Source organism: Bubalus kerabau, chromosome 1 (genome assembly GCF_029407905.1).
Source record: "Bubalus kerabau isolate K-KA32 ecotype Philippines breed swamp buffalo chromosome 1, PCC_UOA_SB_1v2, whole genome shotgun sequence".
Taxonomy (NCBI): domain Eukaryota; kingdom Metazoa; phylum Chordata; class Mammalia; order Artiodactyla; family Bovidae; genus Bubalus; species Bubalus kerabau.
Genome location: NC_073624.1, coordinates 27549906 through 27573985, shown reverse-complemented (window position 1 = coordinate 27573985; position 24080 = coordinate 27549906). Strand labels below are relative to the sequence as shown.

The 24080-nt window shown below is 43.0% G+C and overlaps 1 protein-coding gene across 1 annotated transcript in view; it reads right to left on the bottom strand.

Moving 5' to 3' along the window:
• Positions 1–18594: 18594 nt before the first annotated feature.
• Positions 18595–24080, bottom strand: part of PTPRO (protein tyrosine phosphatase receptor type O) — a 265891-nt gene continuing 260405 nt past the window's right edge. Inside the window, exons 26-27 of the mRNA XM_055571060.1 lie at positions 21114–21234; positions 18595–19867 (exon numbers count right to left, since the gene is read on the bottom strand). Of these exons, the coding sequence (XP_055427035.1) occupies positions 21130–21234 (105 nt within the window). The 3' untranslated portion in view covers positions 18595–19867; positions 21114–21129. The remainder of the gene's footprint in view (positions 19868–21113; positions 21235–24080) is intronic.

Sequence of the window (24080 nt, the reverse complement as noted above, 5' to 3'; positions counted from 1 at the left end):
GACAAACATTAGAATAATACTTATTGTATATCTTTCCCATTTCATAAGCATGGATGCACATGTATTTATTTTTTAATTATTTGTTTATTTTTAAATGTTTTTAATTAAAAGTTTTTGGACATACCACATGGAATGCAGGACCTTAATCCCCTGACTGAGGATTGAACCCATCTTCCCCCAGCAGTGGAAGCAGAAAGTCCTAACCATTGGACCACCAGGAAGTTTCCTGATGCACATTTATAACTTAGCCCTTATGGAAAATATCTGAAAATGTAGAGATAAGACAAAAGAAATTAGGATAGGAAAGTTAAAATAACCTGTGTGTAGTATAGCATAATCTGATTCAAAAAGAATTGGTGTCATTTATAAGTAAGTCTGTATGCTATAAAATTCCAAAGGAAAATATCACAGAGGTAGTAATTGCAGGAAGTAGTTACCTCCTTCAGGGTGGTGGTGACGAAGAGAAGAGTTGAAATTCATGGAATTGAAAAGCTGGAGGGAGAATTTGAGCCAGACATCTGAGGAGTCAGGTTACAGGGATAAGAAATTTGGAGAAAAGTTCCCACCACTGGTAAATAAACAGACCTCCCAGAAAGGGGGCACAGCCTAACTGGTGCTGTTGCCTCAGGAATTCAGAAAATAATTCAGCTGGAAAAAAAAATAGTTTACTCTGTATGGCAGTCTATAGGCCCATCCACATCTTTACAAATGACCCGGTTTTATTCTTTTTTATGGCTGAGTAAAATCCCACTCATGGCATCCGGTCCCATCACTTCATGGGAAATAGATGGGAAAACAATGGAAACAGTGTCAGACTTTATTTTTCTGGGCTCCAAAATCACTGCAGATGGTGACTGCAGCCATGAAACTAAAAGACGCTTACTCCTTGGAAGGAAAATTATGACCAACCTAGATACCATATTCAAAAGCAGAGACATTACTTTGCCAACAAAGGTTCGTCTAGTCAAGGCTATGGTTTTTTCTGTGGTCATGTATGGATGTGAGAGTTGGACTGTGAAGAAGGCTGAGCGCCAAAGAATTGATGCTTTTGAACTGTGGTGTTGGAGAAGACTCTTGAGAGTCCCTTGGACTGCAAGGAGATCCAACCAGTCCATTCTGAAGGAGATCAGCCCTGGGATTTCTTTGGAAGGGATGGTGCTAAAGCTGAAACTCCAGTACTTTGGCCACCTCATGAGAAGAGTTGACTCATTGGAAAAGACTCTGATGCTGGGAGGGATTGGGGGCAGGAGGAGAAGGGGACGACAGAGGATGAGATGGCTGGATGGCATCACTGACTCGATGGACGTGAGTCTGAGTAAACTCCGGGAGTTGGTGATGGACAGGGAGGCCTTGCGTGCTGTGATTCATGGGGTCGCAAAGAGTCGGACACGACTGAGTGACTGATCTGATCTGATCTGATGTATGTACCACATCTTCTCTATACATTGCTCTGTTGTTGGATATTTAGTTTGTTTCCATGTCCTGGCTGTTGTAAATTGTGCTGCAATGAACATGTATCTTTTTGAATTATGGTTTACTCTGGGTGTGGGGCTTCCCTGGTAGTTCAGCTGGTAAAGAATCCGCCTGCAATGCAGGAGACACCAGTTCGATTCCTGGGTCAGGAAGATCCCCTGGAGAAGGAACGGCTACTCACTCCAGTATTCTGGCCTGGAGAATCCCACGGACTGTATAGTCCATGGGGTACCAAAAGGCCAGACACGACTGAGAGACTTTCACTTTCTGGGTGTATGGCCAGTAGTGGGATAAATTCAGAAAGAGAAAAACAAATACCATATATTAACACATGTATGTGGGTTCTAGAAAAATAGGTATAGATGATCTTATTTACAAAACAGAAATAGAGACAAAGACATAGAGAACAAACGTATGGATACCAAGGGAGAAAGGAGGATGGGAATGAATTGGGAGAGTGGGATTGACACATATACACTATTGACAGTGTGTATAAAATAGATAACTAATGAGAACAAGAACCAACTATATAGCACAGGGAACTCTACTCAGCACTTTGTGGTGACCTAAATGTGAAGTAAATCCAAAAAAGAGGGGACATATGTATATGTATAGCTGATGCATTTTGCTGTATAGCAGAAACTGACACAGCGGTGTAAAACAACTATACTCCAATAAAAAGTAAAAAGAAAGAAAATAGTTGGGCAAATCCATGGAGCTGGGACTCAAATATTTAAGGACAGCAGGCCAGGCAGCTGAAACTGGGATTTCTGGAGGGAGAATAAGGAGGCTGCTCTTGGGAGTCACTGGAACCTACCGGGAATCAATTGCTACTTACAAAGTGGAGGGCTGTTTATTAAGGTCATGTTGACAGAAACGCAAAGTAAAACAGAAGGAAGCAAGTCCCTTGTTCCCTGTCTAGCTTCTTATGACCTGGTGGCAGAATCTATTGGTCACCTGCCGGGAGCCGGCATATTGCATATTGAGTGCATATTGCATATTGCATATTGAGTGCAGCACTTTCCACAGCATCATCGTTCAGGATCTGGAATAGCTCAACTGGAATTCTATCACTGCCGGGAGCCAGCGTGAGGAACTCCACCCGTGACAAAGGTCATGAGGAAGGAGGCTTGGCGTACGCAAAGGCAGGATCAAGCCTCAGGAGTCTCCCTGGAAATTCTCGAGCATCTACCCCCAAAACCAGAGTCTGCCTACTTTCTGCTTTGTGCTCTCACCTACACCTCTGACTTTACAGGGGGCTGTCCCCCACTACCTCTCTCTGAAAAAAGAGTTAGCTTACAGCTCCAGTTAACAATTCCTGGTGTGACAGTGTTTCAACCTACAAACTCCTTTGGAAATCCTCTAGCCTGCCTGAATAGGTTTTTCCGGCCACATGTGATTGTTCAGAGCCTCCCAACTGTGAGAGGCAGGAGATGTTCTAAATGGTCTAAACACAGATTCCTTTGAGTAGTTGAAAGATTGATTAGAAATTGTACTGGTGAAGGGTTTTTCACTTGTTGGGCCAAAATTTGCTGCTAAGTCTCCATACTCCTTACCTACTGTGTCCTTGGCAGTGTATTGATTGATATAATGGGTGTATAGAAATGTAAGTGGTAGCCTCAATGTTTGTAACCTTGGACCCTTGAGTTAATTCTTTGCTTGATTGAGCCCACCTCACCTTTGCCCTATAGGAATGCAACTCTATCCAATGCTTTTTGGAGGCTGGCGCCTGACTTTAGAATAATCACCTTTAGAAAAAAATAAGTTTCTTAAAATGTTAACAGGCCTCCTGGCCAGAAGATGATGTAAATCACCTGAACTTTTGCATATGATAAGTTTGAAAGCCTGGCTTCGATTAGGACCAGGAACTGCTGTCCTTGCATGACTCCACCCCTTCCCCCATTATCCTCTATACATAACTTAAGGTATAAAAACTACTTTGGAAAATAAAGTGCGGGCCTTGTTCACCGAAACTTGGTCTCCCCATGTCGCTCTCTCTCGCAAATTCTGGCTGAGTCTCCATCTGGAGCGCGGAACTCGCCATGCTTGCTAATTATGCCTGGGCTTCTAAGATCAGACCGGGGAGGCCTCAGTGTCTCCTCTCCTTTGGGAGAACGGAAGGACACCTGCGGCCTACGTAAGTGGTGCAAACTTCTTGCCTTGAAGTTTTATTGGTCTCCCGCGTAAACCAAGCTACTCAGCCTCTTTTCTCCACTGAATTTCCTCACTGAGCTATCCTCATTCTATTACTCTTTATATCCTTAATTAATGTTTAATTAAGCAGTTGTTTCCTGATCCTTGCCTATGCTGTCTCTCCTTCAAATACCCTGGATCCACCGGGGCTGGACCCCGGCAGTCACCCACCTGGCAAAGCCCCAAATTGCAAAGCTGAGACTAAAGGGGGTAGATTTGAAACAGAGAACAGCTCAATAATCAATCTGTTTCAACTCTGGCTACCTAGCTTACATATACACTCTTTTATACATCTTTTAAATTCTATAAAATGATCAAAAAATGTTTCTGCTATAGTGTCTGATAGTAGATGCTCAATAAATCTTTGTAAAATGAACTGTTAAATGGTTCAGTTCAGTTCAGTTCAGTTCAGTCACTCAGTCGTGTCCAACTCTTTGCGACCCCATGAATCGCAGCACGCCAGGCCTCCCTGTCCATCACCAACTCCCAGAGTTCACCCAGACTCACATCCATCGAGTCAGTGATGCCATCCAGCCATCTCATCCTCTGTCATCCCCTTCTCCTCCTGCCCCCAATCTCTCCCAGGTTAGATCTTTGTAAAAATGAACTTCCTGGCCCAACTTAAATTGTCTCTGTCTAACTCTACTTTGCAGTCTTATTTTGAATTGGATTCTATAACCTCTTATAGCAAACATCCAACTTGTAAAAATTTCATATATTTATCCACTTATATACCGGAAATGGTTCTGATGCTCTGAATATCATAGTGAAAAGACTGGCAAAGTCTTTCCTTAAGATTACATTAGTGGGAGCAACAAGAATAAAGTAAGAATATATAAGCATACACATAAATGTTTATTCTTTTACCCAACAAGATGCAGTCATCTTTCTCTGTTGTTTAAACAGTATTTTACAGAAGGAATTGGTTAAACAGGCAAAAAGAAAACACTGTGACATCACAGAGGTGGGAATAATAGGAAGCAGCCCCTGCCCTTTGGGCTAGTGTTGCACAGGGAAGGGGCTTGGGTTTGCCAGCATTTAGAAGTCTGAAGAAGGGAAGGGCCCTGGGAGCGGGGATACAGACCACTGAAGAGAAGGCACTGTCCCATGTTGGTGCCTCATGAACACAGAGGAGAGAACCCCTGGAGACCTGGCATGGAAGCTCGAAGGAGAGGGAGGCGATTCTGGACAGTTTACCTCTGGGGTGGGTGGGGAGGGGGCGGTGCAGCGATGCTGGTTCTGAAAACACAGAGGGGGAAAAAACTAGAAACTAGGATCACCTAATCACCAATCAACTGTTGCTGCCAAAGTGGAGATCTCATCACTGGTGTTAAGCCATTTGCTTATGGCATGGCCTTTGTATATTTCTCGGTTTTGTTCTTGATGTTCATTGAGCTTTTGGAAACTAGGATTATAGTTTTCTATTAATTTTGGTCAAGTTTTGGTCATTATTACTTTTTTTTTTGTCCTTCCTGCCTTCTGTCCTTGGGAGTTTCCAATTTCATGTATGCTGGGCCATTTGAAGTTTTCCTAAGGTCACTGATAATTTTTTACTGAGTTTTTTTCTCGGTGTTTCATTTGTTGTTGTTCAGTTGCTCAGTCGTGTCCTACTGTTTGTGACCCCATGGACTGCGGCATACCAGGCTTCCCTGGTGTGCACATCAGGGTTCACATCAGACTTCACTGTCTCCCTGAATTTGCTCAAACTCACATCCATTGAGTTGATGATATAATTTCATTTTGGGTAGTTTCTGTTCCTGTTTTCAAGTTCACTAATGTTTTCTTCTGTAATTTCTAATCTGCTTTTCATCTTTTCCATTTGTGTTTTTCATCTCAGATATTAGGGTTTTCATCATTAAAAGTTTTACTTTTTGAAAAATATCTTTCCTGTCCCTACTTGACTTGCTCAATATTTCTTTGATTTTTTTCAGTCGTATGGAAGGCAGTGAAACTATCTTAGTATTCTTACTTACTAATTCTGTCATCATTATATCTTCTAGGTTAATTATGATTGATTTTTTAATGAATTTTTTTTTTTTTTTGCTTCTTTGTGTGCTTGAAATTTTAAAAGCTCTGACCACTTTCAGGATTCTTTTCTGTGTCTTTCACTTTTAATGTAATTTTTAATCGGATGCCAGATACTGTGAATTTTACCTTGTTAGTTGCTGGATACTTTTGTATAACTTCAAATGTTATTGTGCTTAGTTTGGGGATGCTATTCAATTACTTAGTAAGAGTTGGATCCTTTCTGATCTTGCCTTTCTTTATGTATTTTTAGGTGGAACCAGAGCAATATTTATATTACAACCAATTCTATTGCACTATTGAAGCAAAACTCTCCTGAATCCTCAATCTATTACTCCATGCATTATGTTTCCCACTGTAACAGATGATAATAGGGACTATACCTGGTTCTGGTGAGCTCAGAATTGTCCTTCTAAGTCCTTTCATGTGATTCTTTTCCTCAGGCTTGAGCAGTTTTCTAATAGGCATGCAATGAGCCATCCTCCACTTAGGACTCTATGGGGACCCTATGTGTATCTCCAGAGCTCTCTCTTGATGCAGCTTTCTTTGCTCTGTGACTCTGTGCTATGAATTTTAGCTTCCTTGCCCTTGTCACTCTCTAAGCTTTTGTCCCCTCAACTCAAGAAGTCTACTGAACTCCACCTCAGTTCTCTCTCCCTGCACTGAACTTTGAAAGCCATACCTAGGCAGAAAATTGGAGCAACTGTAGGATTTTCTGCATTTATTTTTCAGTTTTTATTGCCTAGTGTTCAATATATGAAAAATCTTTTTTTCCCTGTTCTTCAGATTGGAAATTTATATCCATATGTATTCAGCTTGGGATTTTCCTGGTGATCCAGTGGCTAAGACTCTGCACTTCCACTGCAGGGAACGTGGATTTGATCCCTGGTTGAGGAATGAAGATCCCATGTGCTGTATGGTGCGGCCAAAAGATAATACAATTTTTTTTGTAATGTATTCAGCTTCACCAACTCTTTTTCTCCCCTTTGATCTGTCTTCCAGTATGTGTCAAGACAATCCAGTGAATCTTCTTTTCAGTTATTGTATTTTGTCAGCCCTAGAATTTACATTTAGCCTTTTTTTATAGAGGCTGTGTTGCTGCTGAGTGAAGATCTCATGAGGTTGGTTCTGGTTTCTTTCTTCCCAGTGCTTACATGGAACAATATTAAAAAGTTGTACAAACTCACAGGGATTTTTATAAAGACTGGTTGTTTCTGAATAGGAAAAGACAATGTTCGCTTAGTAAACATTTTGTAAGGGTCTGCTTTAAGAACTGCATATTCAGTGAGAATCCTAGAGGTAGCCTCCGAGTTCAGAGGATATACAATCTGAAGAACTGTTGGCAACTTGCTGTATTTATCCCTGGGATTAGTCTTACTGATCTCTTATGGGGCAAATCACATCTTAAAACCACCAAAAATCAGTGCTGACTTCCCAGAGATTGTGATTTTATATATGTGACATTTGGTTTTTCCCAAAAGACATGTTTTTAAGTTAGTCTATTCAGAGATCTTTGTAAGGTTGTGTCAAGGGTCCTTGGGGATGAATCAGCAGGAGAAAGTATCAAGTAGTTACATTTTACCACCCTACTCTTGGATCTTCTTTTCCTTATTTAAAACATAACATGCTCAAAAAGCCGTGGCTTCTATAGGCAATTTCCAGAGAAGGGGTCTATTTCCAGCAGTTCTGGGTCCCAGACAGGAATTTTACTCAGTACTCCCATCTACCCCCTAGCCCAACCCATTCTGTTTCCGCCATCTTGGTCCTCAATCCCCTCTTCAATGCAGGCTTCTCCAGGACTGACTCCTACACAACCTCATAGCCTCACACCACGTCACAGGCTCTCACCAGCTTGCATCACAGCCTCACACCACGTCATTGGCCTTATATCACTCACAGCCTCCTTTCCTCGCCTATTTATTACTTTCTTTTTGCATGTTTGGGACAGAAAAGAAGATGAAGAAGCCAGTGCTCTGAGCTCAGTTTTATAAGAAATCCTCACTTTTTTTTTTTTTTTTTTTTTTTTTGATGCAGGAGGTACCCAGTTACCAAGAAAAGAAATATCTCCTAGTGCCCAAATTTTCAGGTGTTTCAAATCACATTTGTGAGGGAAAGGTTATCAGATAAAAAGCAAGTAAAATTCTGATAAGATTAAAGGAATTACTGAGAACCATCCTCCTAGACACTGATCTGAACTGGGGTGAGATATGTCTATCAGATGTTCTGAGGGAAGTGAGGTTCCGAAACTGGGTTCTGTACCACTGCTGCTGCTGCTGCTAAGTCGCTTCAGTCATGTCTGTACCACTAGGGATATTCTAACAGCTCATGTGCTTCCTGAAGGGTCCTAGGCATACTTCATCTAGTTTGCTGCTGTGACCAAGTGGGCAATGAACCAGGGCTCCTGCCAGGTCCAGATGGTCCTGGTGCTGGCTGGTTGCCTGGGCTCTTCCCTTCCTGACTGTGGCTCCAGGCACTTGGCCAAAGTCTTACTGCCTTTCTGGGCTGCCCCACCTCCTGGACCCTGAAACAGTCAGCCTTATCCCTCAAGCGTGGCCATGGAGTAGAAGATAATTGCTCTAGCTTCAGTCATTCCTGCTACTCCTCCAAATGAACACATCATCTCTTTCAGATAACAAAAAAATCTGAGAATAAAACACATACACACACACACATTAATGGTAAGTAATTATTATCTCTAGGTCTCCAAGAGCTTGTCCTATTTTATGGTTTCTTACTCTGAACTGGTACCATACACTAAGGCCTTCTTAACTCCCATCTGTTCTTTGTTTATAATCCTGTGAGGATTGTGTGTGCATTTCTTTTTTTATACATGTATGCATGCTAAGTCACTTTAGTCATGTCTGACTCCATGCAACCCTATGGACTGTAGCCTGCCAGGTTCCTCTGTCCATGGGATTTTCCAGGCAAGAATCCTGGAGTGGGTTGCTGTGCCCTCCTGCAGGGGATCCTCCCAACCTGAGGATTGAACCTGAGTCTCTGATGTCTCCTGCACTGGCAGGCAGATTCTTTACTGCTAGCACTACTTAGGAAGCCTTTGATATTAATTTATCTGGCTATGCTGGGTCTTTGTTGCTGCGAGGGTTTTCCTCTAGTTTCAGAGAGCAGGGGCTACTTTCTAGCTGCAGTGTGTGTGCTCTTCATTATGGTGGCTTCTCTCGTTGTGGAGCATGGGCTTCAATAGCTGCAGCACGCAGGCTCCGTGGTTGCAGCCCCCAGGCTCTAGAGCCCAAGTTTAATAGTTGTGGTACACGGGCTTAGTTGCTCCTCGACGTGTGCGATCTTCCCAGATCAGGGACTGAACCCGTGTTTTCTGCATTGGCAGACAGATTCCTTACCGCTGAGCCACTGGGGAAGCCTACCTTTCATCTATTCTTAAAGAAAAGAAAATGGAAAGTGAACTCTTGTGTGCTGAAAGCTTTCACATATATTCCCCACTTTGTGGATGAGGAGATTGAAACTCAGATATAAATTAAGTAGCTTGTTGCAGAGTAAGTGGAACAACTGAAATCTGATCTAACTCAGAGACTTTTCTACATCCTGCAAATCTTTTCTCTCAGATATCATAGGTCAGTGTATAAAAAATGTTTTAAGCAGAAAAATCATCTTTTTAAAATATGAAATTTTATATGGTATCTCACTGTATAAAATAGGCAAAATTCAGTGTTCCTCTCATTGAAGCTGCAAAGAGGAGACCTGGAGCCTCATTTGGAAACCACTGGTCCAGATTCCACAGAGCTCCTCCTCCATGAAGGCCCTTGCAGATGAACGGGAAGGTGGGTTGGAAACTAATCATTCCGTAGCAACAATTAGACCAGGAAATACAGTGCTTGGTCACAACAGTCACTTACATCTTGGGATAATTTCAGATGGCTGATCACCCCTGCAAAACACTGCTCTATTGAGACAAGATAATTGCCATTGACATCCTCTCACAGTTCCTTATTTCTAGATCCTGCTATGATACCTGCCTTCCTCCTCCGTTCCGATGTCTAAAGATGAGAATCTTTTCTTCAGGCTGGAACTTTGCATACAGAGTTGGCTTTCTGGGGCATCAGGGAATTCTGAGAGTGGAAGAGTGGAGCAGATGCCTCCATGCACTACCAGATTGCCCCCATGGGACACTCTCATGCCCCTGCTGTTGGGGGATGCAACTGCTGGTAACTCACAGCTAAGACCTTGTCCAAGAATTGCCCTCACCAAAGAGAACACCCTCCCATACTGCTTAGGAACAGAATTATGTCAGATGCTATTACATCAGGGCAAAACGAACTGTTCCTCATTTCAGTCTTCCCTACGATAGCCACACCAGAACCAGGAATGGATCCATACTTGCTGCGATTTAGTCTGTGGTATGGGCTTCCCTGCTGGCTCAGTGGTAAAGAATCTACCTGCTAATACAGGAGACCTGAGTTCAATCCCTGGATCTAAGGATACCCTGGAGAAAGAAATGACAACTCACTCCAGTATTCTGGCCTGGGAAATCCCGTGGACAGAGAGCCGGGTAGGCTATAGTCCATGGGGTGGCAGAAAGTGGAACACGACTGAGTGACTAAACAACAGGGAGTTAGTTTATTGCCTCGTCTCTAAAACCAATCTTATCATAGGGCAAAATGTGGATGTTTGGGTAAATCATTTCATTTATCTTGCAGTAACAGGAAAAAAAATGAGGGAATGACATTGTTATTTTATGCCTCGGTAATTTGCAAAATGCAAATTAAAACAGCTGTCTAGAATTGCTCAGATATGTCCCACTGTTTTTAGCATTTGTCAAAGTGAGTGTCCCATAACCCTGATAGACGTATGTGGATAAGCCTCTCCTTCAGAGCTCCTGATGCCAAGTGTGGCAACGTTTAGCACAAAGGGTTGGTACCACCAGTGTGGGGAGCCCATCTACTGGAGAGGGTCTCCCGATCAGTGCACCCAGGGTGATGAGAACTCAGTTGGGTGGGCTCACTCTGCAGATGTCTGGGTGCTGGAATGAGGGGAAGGTCTAATGGTCTAAATGTACAGAGAGAAATATAGAAAATTGGAGAATCACACAGCATGTATTCCATTCTGACTCTGTCCTTAGCGTACGCGTTACATGACCAGTTCTGAGTTTTCCCACAACTCCACACAGTGCTTTGTGTCTTGTGGGACACTCAGGCTCAGAGATATGTGGCTTCCCTGGTGGCACAGATGGTAAAGAATCTGCCTGCAATGCAGGAGACCTGGGTTCGATCCCTGGGTCAGGAAGATCCCCTGGAGAAGGGAATGGTAACCCACTGCAGTATTCTTGCCTGGAGAATCCCATGGACAGAGGAGCCTGGTGGGCTACAGTCCACAGGGTTGCAAAGAGTCAGACATGACTGAGCAACTAACACTTTCACTCTCAGCTCAGAGATAGTAGGTGACTTCTCAAGGGCACAGGGATGCTAGGTGGCAGAGCACCATGACTCGAAAGTCTATATTGTTTTAACCATGTCACTCCACGTCCCTAAACCACCAGGCATCACAGCAAGCAGCTCTCAGCACAGCCCTGTAGAGGACGCTCTTCTTATTCCAGGTCTCAAACAAGACAGGGCTTCCCTGGTAGCTCCACTGGTAAAGAATCCGCCTGCCATGCAGGAGACCCTGGTTCAATTCCTGGGTTGGTAAGTTCCCCTGGAGAAGGGATTGGCTACCCACTCCAGTATTCTTGGGCTTCCCTGGTGGCCCAGCTGGTAAAGAATCCGCCTGCAATGTGGAGACCTGGGTTTGATCCCTGGGTTGGGATGATCCCCTGGTGAAGGGAACGGCTCCCCAATCCAGTGTTCTGGCCTGGAGAATTCCATGGACTGTATAGTCCACCAGGTCTCAAAGAGTCGGACACGACTGAGCAACTTTCACTCACTTCCCTCTCCCACATGAACAAGACAACCAGTTCTCAGAGTGATTTGGTGATGTTCACCAGGGACACCTGTTCACTGTTGGCCCTGCCCAGGTGGGTTTGGGTATTGATGTTTGTAATCACAAGTTGGCATTTTTGTTTCAGAACAAGTAGCTGGCTTTTCAGACAGGGTTTTACTTCCACAGATTTGCACAGGCTTCTTGCACTACCACTGCAGATTTTTCCACTGAATGTGGACCAAGCCCTGACATTGCTTTTCTGGGAAGCCTGCTTGTGTGGGTTTCGTGATGCCCTTGACAGAGGAGATTCACAGTTGAAAAGCCAGGCCCAGGTGGTGCAGGGCTCTGATCCAGAGGATCGGCTCCTGCTAGGCACCACGTGTCTATGGCATGAGGGTCCTCCTTGGGTCACAGCCTGGGCCTGTTCTATAACCCAAAGTTTTCCTGACCATTGGGACTGGGAGGGAAGCGGGGTGGTTCAGGTGTCACTCTGGGGGCACCGAGCCAGCCCAGCACAGGCACCAGCTTTAGACGCTCTTATCAAATGTATTCGAGAATTCCAAGATGGCCCTCGGAGATGGTAAGTTTACTTGTTTCCTGGAGAACCATGTAACACATTAAGTCATTCCAGGAAGGGTTTTAAGCCCTTTGCACATCATCTATTTGTTGAAGCCCTGAGAAAAAGCTACCATCACTACATCCATTTCACAGATGAGGCCACTGAGTCATAGCCAGGGGCTGCGGCTTAGCTCGAGTCTCTCTCCAACCACAGTCTGTGGTTCTAAACTGCTTCGTCTGCTATACTGCTAGGCCCTATCCTGTCCAGCTTCCCAAGTTTGCTGATTAAGGGAGAATGTGATTTAGTTGGTTTTGAACGTGAAAGAACCCTTCCAAGCCCATTCTGTTGCTTGCATTTGTAAAGGCAGTAGTGGTTGCAGCTAACTTTTCTTAGTTGAAACAGCCCATAGGCTTTTGGCGTTCTTAGAACTGAACAAAATTAGGTTGTGTCAGCTGGCTTTGAGCTCCTCTCCACAGCCCTGGACTTACCATGACATCGGGCTCAGCAGCTCCCCATGTGCCAAGCCTCACAGCCCCCCGTACATTTGATCTCATTGATGTGGAACCACCCAGGGTCCTATTTTTTGCTGAAACCCAGGAATCAGATTCCGAGTCCATAGTCCCCAGTATGGCTGAAAAATTTGAGTGTGTTTCCTACGTAATGGTCTCATTATGGGGTTTGTTGTTCTTGTGGCTTGGTCACTAAGTTGTGTCTCTTTGTGACCCTACCGACTGTAACCTACCAGGCTCCTCTGTCCATGGGATTTCCCCTGCAAGAATCCTGGAGTGGGTTGCCATTTCCTCCTCCAGAGGATCTTCCTGATCTAAAGGTCGAACCCAGGTATCCTGCATAGGCAGGTAGATTCTTTACCATTGAGCCACCAGGGAAGCCCTGTTATGGGTTTTGGGAAGGGACAAAAAAGAGAGAGTAAGAGAGCTCTAACTTGGAGGAAAACCACTTCTGGAGAAGAGTGTATGTATTTCCATAGAAAAGTTTATTTATTAAAAGCAGCATCACGGTTGTGGTGACCTCTTCCTGAGCCATTATTTGCCTTGTGTGTTACCCTCTCTCTGTTCTGTGTCACCTTTAACCTGTCTTCTGCAAATTTTATTGGATAGTCACACAGCACTGCCCTGAGAAACTCCCACCATAACTGAGATGGAACACAATAGAAAGGTTATCCCTGTGCTGCCATTTGAGTTAAGGGCACACTGACTACCATAACCGACAACTCTAGAACCTCATGACAACACAGTGGAAATGTGTTATGGGATCACATCATGGGCCAGTGCAGGCAGGGGCTTCTCCAGGTGTCGACCCAGGGACCCAGCCCCTTCCACCTTTTTGCCACCACCATGCCTACCTGTGGGCTTCCCAGGTGGCCCAGGCGTAAAGAATCCACCTGGCAAGCAGGAGAGGCAGGTTCAATCCCTGGATTGGGAAGAGCCCCGGAGGAGGAAATGGCAACCTGCTCCGGTATTCTTGCCTGGAGAATTTCATGGATAGAAGAGACTGGTGGGCTACAGTCCGTGGGGTCGTAGAGTCAGACATGACTGAGCAACTAAACAACAACAACTACAAATGTTTATCTGGAGGTGATATGTAAGTAAAGGAAGGGGAGATGGAGGGAGGGGTAGGCAGGACTCCTCCAGGCTGATTTTCGGGGCCCAGGGGCCAGGGAATAGAGTCTACTACTTCTGCCTTCCTTCCATTGAGCAAAACTGACTTTAAGTGCCTGGAAAATGTGACTCCTGGTATGTTCAATTATGTTTTCAGTGACAGTAAACCCACTTGCTTCTGCTGAAAAACACATGAGCTGGAGCGGTCTGTGGAGTCCTGGAAAGAAATTGTCATTATGAGAGTCAGCCAGGAAGAAAAGCTTCAGAAGGCGGGTTTGGAGGTTTGGTTACCCATATGAGCCCCAGCGATGGACGGTGTGGGTGTTTTATGAATACTTGCTGCTTGCAGAGTAGGGTGTACAGCCTTAGCAGCCCTTAATGTAGCTCTGTAATCTTAAATACTTTAATATGGCAGTCTAGTCTTTCTTGACCTTTCCAGAAAGAAATCATCTGTGCTCTTGGGTCGACAGTTTGTGCTTTATGTATTTCTGTCACATCATCTGTGGGCTTCCCCTGTGGCTCAGCAGTAAAGAATCCATCAGCAATGCAGTTTCCACAGGAGACCCGGGTTCGATCCTTTGGTGCAGATTTCCTGGAGGAGGGCATGGCTACCCACTCCAGTATTCTTGCCTGAAAATTCCCCATGGACAGAGGAGCCTGGTGGGCTACAGTCCATAGTGTTGCAAAGAGTCGGACACGACTGAAGTGATTTAGCAAGCACATATCACATTATCTGTACTACTCTGCTGCCCTTACTTTCCATTCTTACGTCCCCTGCCTGCATGCTCAGTCACTCAGTCGTGCGTGACTCTTTGCTACCCTATGGACTGTAGCCTGTCAGTCTCCTCTGTCTATGGGATTTCCCAGGCAAGAATACTGGAGTGGGTAGCCATTTACTACTTGAGGGGATCTTCCAGACCCAGGGATCGAACCCAGAGTCTCTTGAGCCTCCTGCATTGGCAGGCAGATTCTTTACCACTGACTCCACCTGCTAGAATGTAAACTCCTGAAGCAGTGACCTTGTCTCTATGTCACAACCCCAGTCGCTTCCACAGTGCCTAGCGTGGGTGTTGAGTCAACAAATAATTTTCTTTGAGAGCTATAAATTAACTGTTTTTCCTCAAATGGAATGTTCTGAAAGTCAGCCTCTGTCAAGGTAACCTGGACAGTGCCCTTTGACCAAAATGGGAAAGTGGATTTGGACTTCACGCCTCTCTCCATGAGAGGTATAGAGCCAGACACCCTTATTGTAGTAAGGTCCTTAGATGTATAAGCAAGAGAAGGAAACACTTTCTGATGATTGGAGCGATGGGCTGCCCTAGAGATGGCAATTCCAGAAGCATACTGGAAGTGGTTCATAGAAAAGACTTAGCCATCTGCCAGGGATGTGGTGGAGGAGAGTCTGATTTTGAGAAGAAGACTAGGCTGGTTTGCTGATCCTCATGAAGAAGAAGCATGTCAGGGTCTCTGGTGACTGATGAGTAACAAAAACCACGAGAACATGGTATTTCTGTGCTATGAGCTGTTGGGACAAAAGGTAGACCACCATTACTGGTGTGCCCTTACAGATGTATTGACATTTGAGCTACACAAGTGAAAAATGTAGAAAAAAACTTGTTTCATTTGTCTAATTGCTTTCTTAGTCCTTTCAACAACAACCAAACTCTGATTCCATATTTTTCCAAGTCAGCCTATGGCAACCATTTGTGCTCTGCGTGTGTGCTGGATTGCTCAGTCGTGTCCGACTCTTTGTGACCCCATGGACTGTAGCCCACCAGGCTCCTCTGTCCATGGGATTCTCCAGGCAAGAATACTGGAGTGGGTTGCCATTCCCTTCTCTAGATTTGTGCTCTCGTGCCTGAGTATTGTAAGTGATCAAAAAATATTTCTTTGGTTGATTGATCGGTTCATTCAAAGTGATGACAAAAACACGTATTTGTTTAACGAATGATTCAACAAACCAGTGACTCGTCCTTGACTCCAGGCTGAATGGCTTCAGTCAGTCGAGGTCTGGTGGTCATCACCTTTGCCTTCAGCATTGCTCAGGGCTCTGGTGACCCACCCTGGACAATCTTCAGTTTGCTCATGTCCCTCATAATACAACTCCCAGAGCTATACATGGTCCTTCATCTTTTACTGAGTGGCCCACCAGGATCAGGTTTTGTGATAAGCATAAGTTGAAACTGAAAACAACAAACAAAAATCCTGCTGTTCTGGAAGGCCAGGAGTTAGATGATGGCTTAAGTTTCCTTCAAATGCATCCAAACAGAATGGTTAAAAAACCAGAGGCAGAGATAGGAGTTGGTGTATGTTAGGTTTTTGTTGCTTTCTAACCCCTTTGGCCAAAGTAGAGGTTCTGTTCAGAGCTGGGTAAGGCCTCTGAGCTCTGAGCCTGTGCCAAGCCCCAGGAGAGTGATCGGTGAGCTAGGAACGCAGCCAGTTAGTTTGAAGCACATTACATCAGACATTTCCCGAGGAGGAAAGGAAGGCCTCCTAGAAAGCAGGGAGGATTTTGGCTCTTAGAAATTGAATTCAGTAACTTTACCTCCTTGGTTGAGAGCCAATGCCCTAGCCAGCAGTTCTCATAAGGTCTGCAAAAAACTCTCAAAGACTCCAGCCCCTGCTTTACAGGTTTACATCCCAGCTTTGTTTGAGAGATGTATCACCTTTCTGGGGGCAGGGACAGATTTTAGAAAAGGGGGGAGATTATAAAATCGAATTAAAGATTTTATAGGAACTTAAAAAAAAAAACCTTACTAAATTTTCTCATTTTAAATTTGAGCGGCAGTGTTGACTTTGTAGTGGAAAATGATAAATCCTGGACTAGAACACAGCAAAAGGTTGCCGTCTTTCACCTTCCTTCCTTTGCAAGTTAAATAAAGCCATATAATGTGTGGTGGTAGTTTATTTGCTAAGTCGTGTCTGACTCTTGCAACCCCATGGACTGTAGTCTGCCAGGCTCCTCTGTCCCTGGGATTCTCCAGGCAAGAATACTGGAGTGGGTTGCCATTTCCTTCTCCAGGGGATCTTCTGAACCCAGGGATTGAACCTGGGTCTCCTGCATTGCAGGCAGATTCTTTACCAATTGAGCTATAAGGGAAGACTAATATAATGTGTAGGTATGGATATATTGGTATTAGATATTAAATTTATAAATCAGAGCCTTGAGGTCATTTCTCAATCAACTTCAGAAATTGGCTTTTGAAGCCCAGAAATTTGATCTCAGTATCACTCAAAGTTAAATATCTTGTTCATCCAAAATTATGTGACTCAGAATATATTTAGAAAGAGAAATCTGTTTCCCCCCAAAAATACATTTGACACTACTTACTTTTTAAGTAAACTGATGCACTGCACTTTTGATATGTTTCAAACTTATACACCATGATTTTTATAAGGAAATAATTGCCAAATATCTAGGCTTTTCACTGACGGTTCATTTTGAAATCTTATTTCCTCTCCTTTCTCTTCACTTTTCCCCACCCCCTCTGCAAAATGTTTTATGTCATGTGTTGTAACATAAATATATTAGGAAACCAGGGTTTGCAAAGATATTCTCTAAGCTATTTATATAAAATCAGAATCTTCAGCTCTTTCTAAGCACCATGTAGGCTACTGTGGACCACATGTGCTAATGCCTCCATATTCACTGTAAGCACTACTCAGATGATTAAAAAATACCTTAGTTAATAACACAGAGGCCCTGACTGCCTCTGCTCTCAATTTTTAAAGTTGAATCCTAGAGTGGAAATTGAGCTGGTTCGAGAATCCCCTAGGGTACAAGAAAGAATAAGATACAAAGCATCTTTGCATGAATTATCATATCTGATACCCTTTACACCTGTGAAATACGGTGCTTTTAGTAGGCACTTCCACAGTTCATCAATGGAGACTCAGGACAGATAAATTTCAAAGTCCCCTAATAGGATGAAAATCCAAGTCTTCTGACAGATGGATGCTTTTCCCACCATAAACTTTACAATTTTAGGAGCACTGGTGTACCAGGGGTGTGCAGAGTGATGGCTGTGAAAACCCTTGAACGAAGGATCTGATAAAGTAGCTGGTGTGAGTTTTCTCTGAATCTTCCCTCTATCTCTGGATACTTCATCTTCTCTTTTGGGAAAATTGATCTGGGACTATTTGATCCTTACCAAGAAGGGGTGCTCAAGACAATCATAAAATATTTACAAAGCGCTTTAAGTTTCAGGGAAGTAAAGTTCCAGTCTGTGAGCATGGGACATGCACTAATACCAGCAGGTGTCTTATCAGTTCACCCCAGGGTGCACACTTCACTCCTGACCTGTCTCTGTGCAAACACCTAAGGAAGTCACACATAAACACTTGGCACTTTTCTTTAGTTCCTGGGAATGGAGCAATATATTAACATGTCCAAGAAGGGATCTCAGGTGTGGGAGTGAGAAGAGAAGGAGGGGGCAATGGGGAGGTGAGAAGGGGGAGGAGGGGAGTGCAAGTCAAAACTGATAACACCCAGGGAACCAAGCTGTTAACCTGCAGGGTCTGGACCACCTCTGCCCATTCTCCCCATGATGCCAACCTGAGAGTCTCTGGCCAGGTCTCGCAGAGGATTGTGCCAAGCTGCACTATGGCCAGGCCTTCTCAGTGACAAGAGACAGTGGGGTGCAGAGCTGTTCCCTTGGCATCCTTCACCAGCATTAAGGTCACTGATCACATATGAAACTGATGTCACGTGCATGGCTTCCTGAAGGTTCTCAGGATAGGAGGGAGCCAGGGCGAGGGAAGGATACACAGACGGGGGACACAGCCTCATGAAACGCACACAGGACAGTTCAGGACAGCCTGGGCGAGGCAGCCAATTTGTGTTTATTTTCAACTCAAAGTGTTTTCCTTTGTGAATCATCAATTCTTCTTTCTCAGGAAAGCAACACAAAGTAACAGGCTTCAGGATACCATCTGTGTCCATTTTGACAGCAGTTCATGTCACAAGACACCATCATGTACTGTAATTATACAAAATGCAAAGAATAAAGTGTTGCTAGTTACACAGGTTAAAATGAAACTGACAGCCCAAAGGAACACAAAACAGAAAGAGATCTCTGTCTGAATCCAGAGAGACGCTTGACAATATTACCCCCCCAAAAAATGTAGCCAAATCATTGTCCTAGCATGCTGCAGTTCATTGCCACAACTTTATAAATTCCCAGCTCTTTGGAGGAAAGTGCGTGTTTATAGCTTGCAAAGAAATAGCTTTTACATGTATGCAGGTCAACAGAAAAAACAATGCAAACTAGGCACCAAGACTGCCCAGATAGCAACGGAGTCTAAAGAGTCAGACCTCACAGAGTCTTCTGAATCAGATCTAGTTTGTTGAAAAAGAATCTGAACAGTGATATTAGTCCAAGAGGGCCAAGGAAGAATCACTGAAGTGTTAATCAGGAAAAAATAAAAAATAAAAAACTAGAACAATTAAGACTTAAATATTTTTTCTACTCTACTTTGAAGATGAATTACAGCTTTTCATATCTAGAAAAGATATGCGCTTGGTCCATGGGGAGAACCCCTTTTTCTACCCCCATCTACCTCCCCGATCCTAATCAATAGCCTGTGTTGGAGTATAGATATGATTGGTTCAACTTCCTTGAAGCAGAAGTGCTATTTCTTCATGTGTGGCCATGCCTCTTTTTAACAATGAGGTATCATGTGACACTAACAATATCTGTTCCTTCTTGGGCTATGAGTTTGATCAACAGTGCGGGCAGAAAACAAGGTAATGTTCTGATAAAATCACACAGGTACAAAAATTATTGCACTTAAAAACAACAAAAAACTCAGCCCAACAAGTAAAGGGCCAGTGAAACTCTTCAGAAGTGTTGTGCTGCCTGCCCTCTGCAGAGCATCTGGACCTTTCTGGTGTTTGGTCGAATTTGGTCCATTATTGAATGTCCAGAAGTGAAAGAGTCCAAAAGACACAGTAGGCTCTTTAAGGCTAAGTCTTCCCGGTGCTCATACGAGATAAATTATCTCCTTGGCCACATACTACAAAGTGGGGCTCTTTTTTAGCAAATGGCTAGTAGGGCCCCCCTAAAAAACTCTGGGAGCAAAGGGGGATGGGTACACATCATGTTCTGTCCTGTGAATGAGAGAGAGAGAGAGAAAAAGAGAAAGAGAGAGAGAAAGAGATAGTAAGTAGCCTGGGAGAGCAAAGCCACTCATCAACAACCCTGTGGCTGGAAGTGCTTTGATCACTTCCTGACTCCATCACTAGTTCTCATTACACTCAACCCCACAGCCCATGAGGATGTGGGCTTACCTGTGCATCTTTCTCTGTGTAAGTCCTCCTTTCTATGGCTCTGAAAGCCTTTCCCTCTACTTGCGAATTTGCCTCTGTCTGTCTTCCCATGGAGAGGAGCCTAGTGGGCTACAGTCCATGAGGTCTCAAAGAGTCCTGCAGTCGTGTCTGAAGCGACTTAGGACACACACATGCCTTCTCTTAGTCTTTATCCTTCCTGCTTCCTGTCTCTCTTTGTTGATGGATGTAAAGGACCAATGCTAATTCTATCCTGGTACCCACTGGTCCATACCCTTTCATGTTTCCACAAGGCACCCCTCTCCTTTCTCTCCCTGTCAGTGGTGCCCCCAATAATATATTCAGACACATGCCATGCTCTGTTTACCCAATTGAATTACAAGATTATTTGTTACTTTAGGCACAATTATCTGAACCTCCAAAATCTGATCTACAGAGAATGTGAGAACAAGGCATTGACTGTGGTATAATTTTTTCAGGATGTCCTCAAGTAACTGCTCATATAATAGATGAAATCAAGGCATTTCCAAACTCCAATAACCTGAGACTATTGTCAATATTGTTTTTCTTCTTTGGGAGTGTTGACTTCAGCTCATATTTTCTTTGTAACTCTTTCTATGGCACTTGTAGTCAACAAAATATTTGCATAAAGTATCTAGACAAGTAGTGATGGTGGTTTAATCGCTAAGTCATTTCCAACTCTTCTGTGACCCCATGCCCCTCTGTCCATGGGATTTTTCCAGGCAAGAATACTGGAGTGGGTTGCAAATAGGGTTGGATGGTAATATCCTGATTGGATCCTGCAGGCACAGATTCAATATGAGTAATTTAAGGTTCAGGCAGGAGGAAATGGAGGTCCAATCTTTATGAGCTGCTGAAGCTCCTGCATGCCACACTCACCAACCAAGGCACACTGAAGCTCCAAGATCTGCTACTGTGTCTCTCCCTATGGCCAGCTCTGTGGGGGCAGAGTCGGTGCTAACAGCTGCTGCCGCCTTTGCTTTATCCCATCATATCCTCTCTCACTGTTCTAAGACAGGGTGCCAACGATGGGGTCTTCTCTACTTACTTGTTGGGATTCTGAGCTAGGAATTGCTGACATTCTCATAGATGACGTCACTGATACAGAACTGCTGCTTCTTCTTCATCCACATCAGTTGCACACACTGATGGATAAAAATGTACTGCTCCTGGAGCAAAAGACAAAGATGTTTTAGAGCAAGGTGTCTTTATGCAACGACTTCCCTGGTAGCCAGTGGTTAAGATTCTGTGCTTCAGCTGCAGGGGGCATGGGTTCAATCCCTGGTTAGGGAACTGAGATTCCACATACCATATGGCATGGCCAAAAATAAAAAAAGATATGTTTGTGCAAAAATATAATATTTTAATACTATGGGAGTATTAAATACTATGATGAATGTCAAAGGAAACAATCTTCATTATTTGTAAAACACAATTTCAAAACTAGAAGATCCAAGAGAATCAACTGTAAAAATATTTTGTTTAATAATAGGATTTAGACTATCACTACTTAATGCTAAAGGCAATGAATATTCAATCAGTAAATCACGGGGCTTTTTCAAAAAAAATTGCACATTGCCTCATAATACACTGAAATAAATTCCAGGAAACTTAATAAATTAAGCCATAAAAATATAAAGGCATATATAGATTAATTCTTCTCTGCTTACTTTAAGGAAGGGCTTTCTAAATTTTTTTTGGCCATGCCATGCCCCATATGGGATCTTAGTTCCTGGACTAGGGATCAAACCCACACCCCTTGCATCAGAAGCACAGAGTCTTAACCACTGGCTTGCTAGGGAGGCCACTGGGCTTTCTAAACTTTAAACAACGAAATAAATTAGAACAAAGATGTCAAACTGTTGTATGTAAAAAGCAGAAAAAAGAATAAAATAAAGGGCAAACTAGAAACTGAGAGGGAAAAATATTTTCAAGAATTATGACAAATGTCAATACCTTTATCTTTGTTTAAAATTCATCCACATCAGTAACATACACACTTAAATTGGCAAATAAATAAAATATACTAATCACTAGACCAAATATTCCTGAAAGGCAGGGACTGGGTGTTTTTTATTCCTAATACCCAGCACTTTGTTTGTACTAACTAAATGTTTTTTGAAGTAAACTGAGAAAATATTAAAACATGTACAAAAAATGGCCAAGTAATAAAAAAAATTGTAAACTAAAACAATTATTTTTTTTAATCTACAAAGTGAGTAAAGTTAAACAAAAAGTAGCATTCAATGATGATTTGAATTTGTTGAAGCAGCCATTTTTAACCAGTTGGTGGAGGTACAATTAATAAAATGCTAATAAATGACGTTGTGTGGATGGATAGAAGAAAGTAGGAAGGAGTACAATTTAATGTCATAGAAAAAGGAGAATGTTTTGCATAAGCAAAGATATATCTAAAGTGAGGGAGTATTTAGTCTCTAAAATGAGATTTATAGAGTTTTAGGCAATTTGGGATGATACATGTAGCAAAATTCAGTGAAAAATCAGAATGTAAAATTATGATATGTGTATAGAGCATATGAGTACAATTATGGGAACATTATACTTGACTAAGGCCGAGATGTTGTTATTGCTGTTGTTCAGTTGCTAAGTCATGTCTGACTCTTTGTGACCCCGTGGACTGCAGCATGCCAGTCTTCCCTGTCCTTCACTATCTCCCAGAGTTTGCTCAGATTCATGTTCATTGAGTCAGTGATGCTATCTAACCACCTCATCTTCTGCCACCCCCGTCTCCTTCTGCCTTTAATCTTTCCGAATACCAAAATGCTGACAGTAGCTATCTTTATCCCATTTCCTTTTCCTTATTTCTCAGACTTTCTCTCTAAGTAATACCATTAAAAATAATCTTTAAATAAGAACCAGTTAAAATATCCACAGGATTTTAAGGAGTCTTTTGTTTGACAACTTCATACAAATGATAAGGTTAAAGACTTTAGACTTCCCTGGCTTTGACTCACATGTATTTTTTTTTTAATTGGGGGAATATATATTCCCTTATTTCATGACAATATCACATCAGTAACTGAGCTTCCCTTTCTCATTATAACATATCCCTCCATGGTCTCTGGTGTTGAGTCAAGCACAGGGCACTGATAAGGGCAGAGAGTGCCTGGTTTCTCAACCCATAATGATGCAGTGGTGAAACTTTGTGTCAAAAATAAATAAATAAATAAAGTACTTAGGCCACAGAAAAAGTAAACAAAAGACTATTAACAGACACATATCTGAGAGTTCAGGAGAAATCTAAGCTGCGGATCAGGAGGCCTGGAGGCTCAAAGCAAGGCCCTACCTAGTTGACTTCCAGAGAAAGCCTGTGAGAACAAAATGAAAGAAAACCTTTGATGAAAACAGAAGAGAGCTCAGGAGAGGTGAAGGCCATCCACACTTTATAATTTCAAAGCACTTATCCTGATGGTATCGGTTCATCTGATGCATACTTTACAACAAACAATTCGTGAACGTCGTCCTTTGCATTTTATAGATGGGAAATGGGAACTTCAAAAAACATTAAAAAAAAATTTTTTTTTAACTTTTTAAACTACAATCCATGGGGTCACAAAGAGTTGGACATGACTGAACGACAGAGCACATAACTGATTTATGTGTGCTGATTCGCTTCAGTTGTGTCCAACTCTTTGCGACCCCATGGACTGTAATCCACCAGGTTCCTCAGTTCATAGGATTCTCCAGGCAAGAATACTGGAGTGGGTTGCCATTCCCTCCTCCAGGGGATCTTCCCGATGCTGGGATTGAACCTGAGACTCTTAAAACGTCTCCTGCATTGGCAGTTGGGTTCTTTACCACTAGCATCACCTGGGAAGGCCTAGTGTGTTCATTTTGGAAGTACAGGAAATTTATTTATACATGCATCTATGTCTTTTATTTTAGATTCTTTTTCTTATAGGTTATTACCAAATATTGAGCAGAGTTCCCTGTGCTATTCGCAGGGTTCTTGTTGGTTATCTATTTTATATATCTGTGTGTATCTGTTCATTGG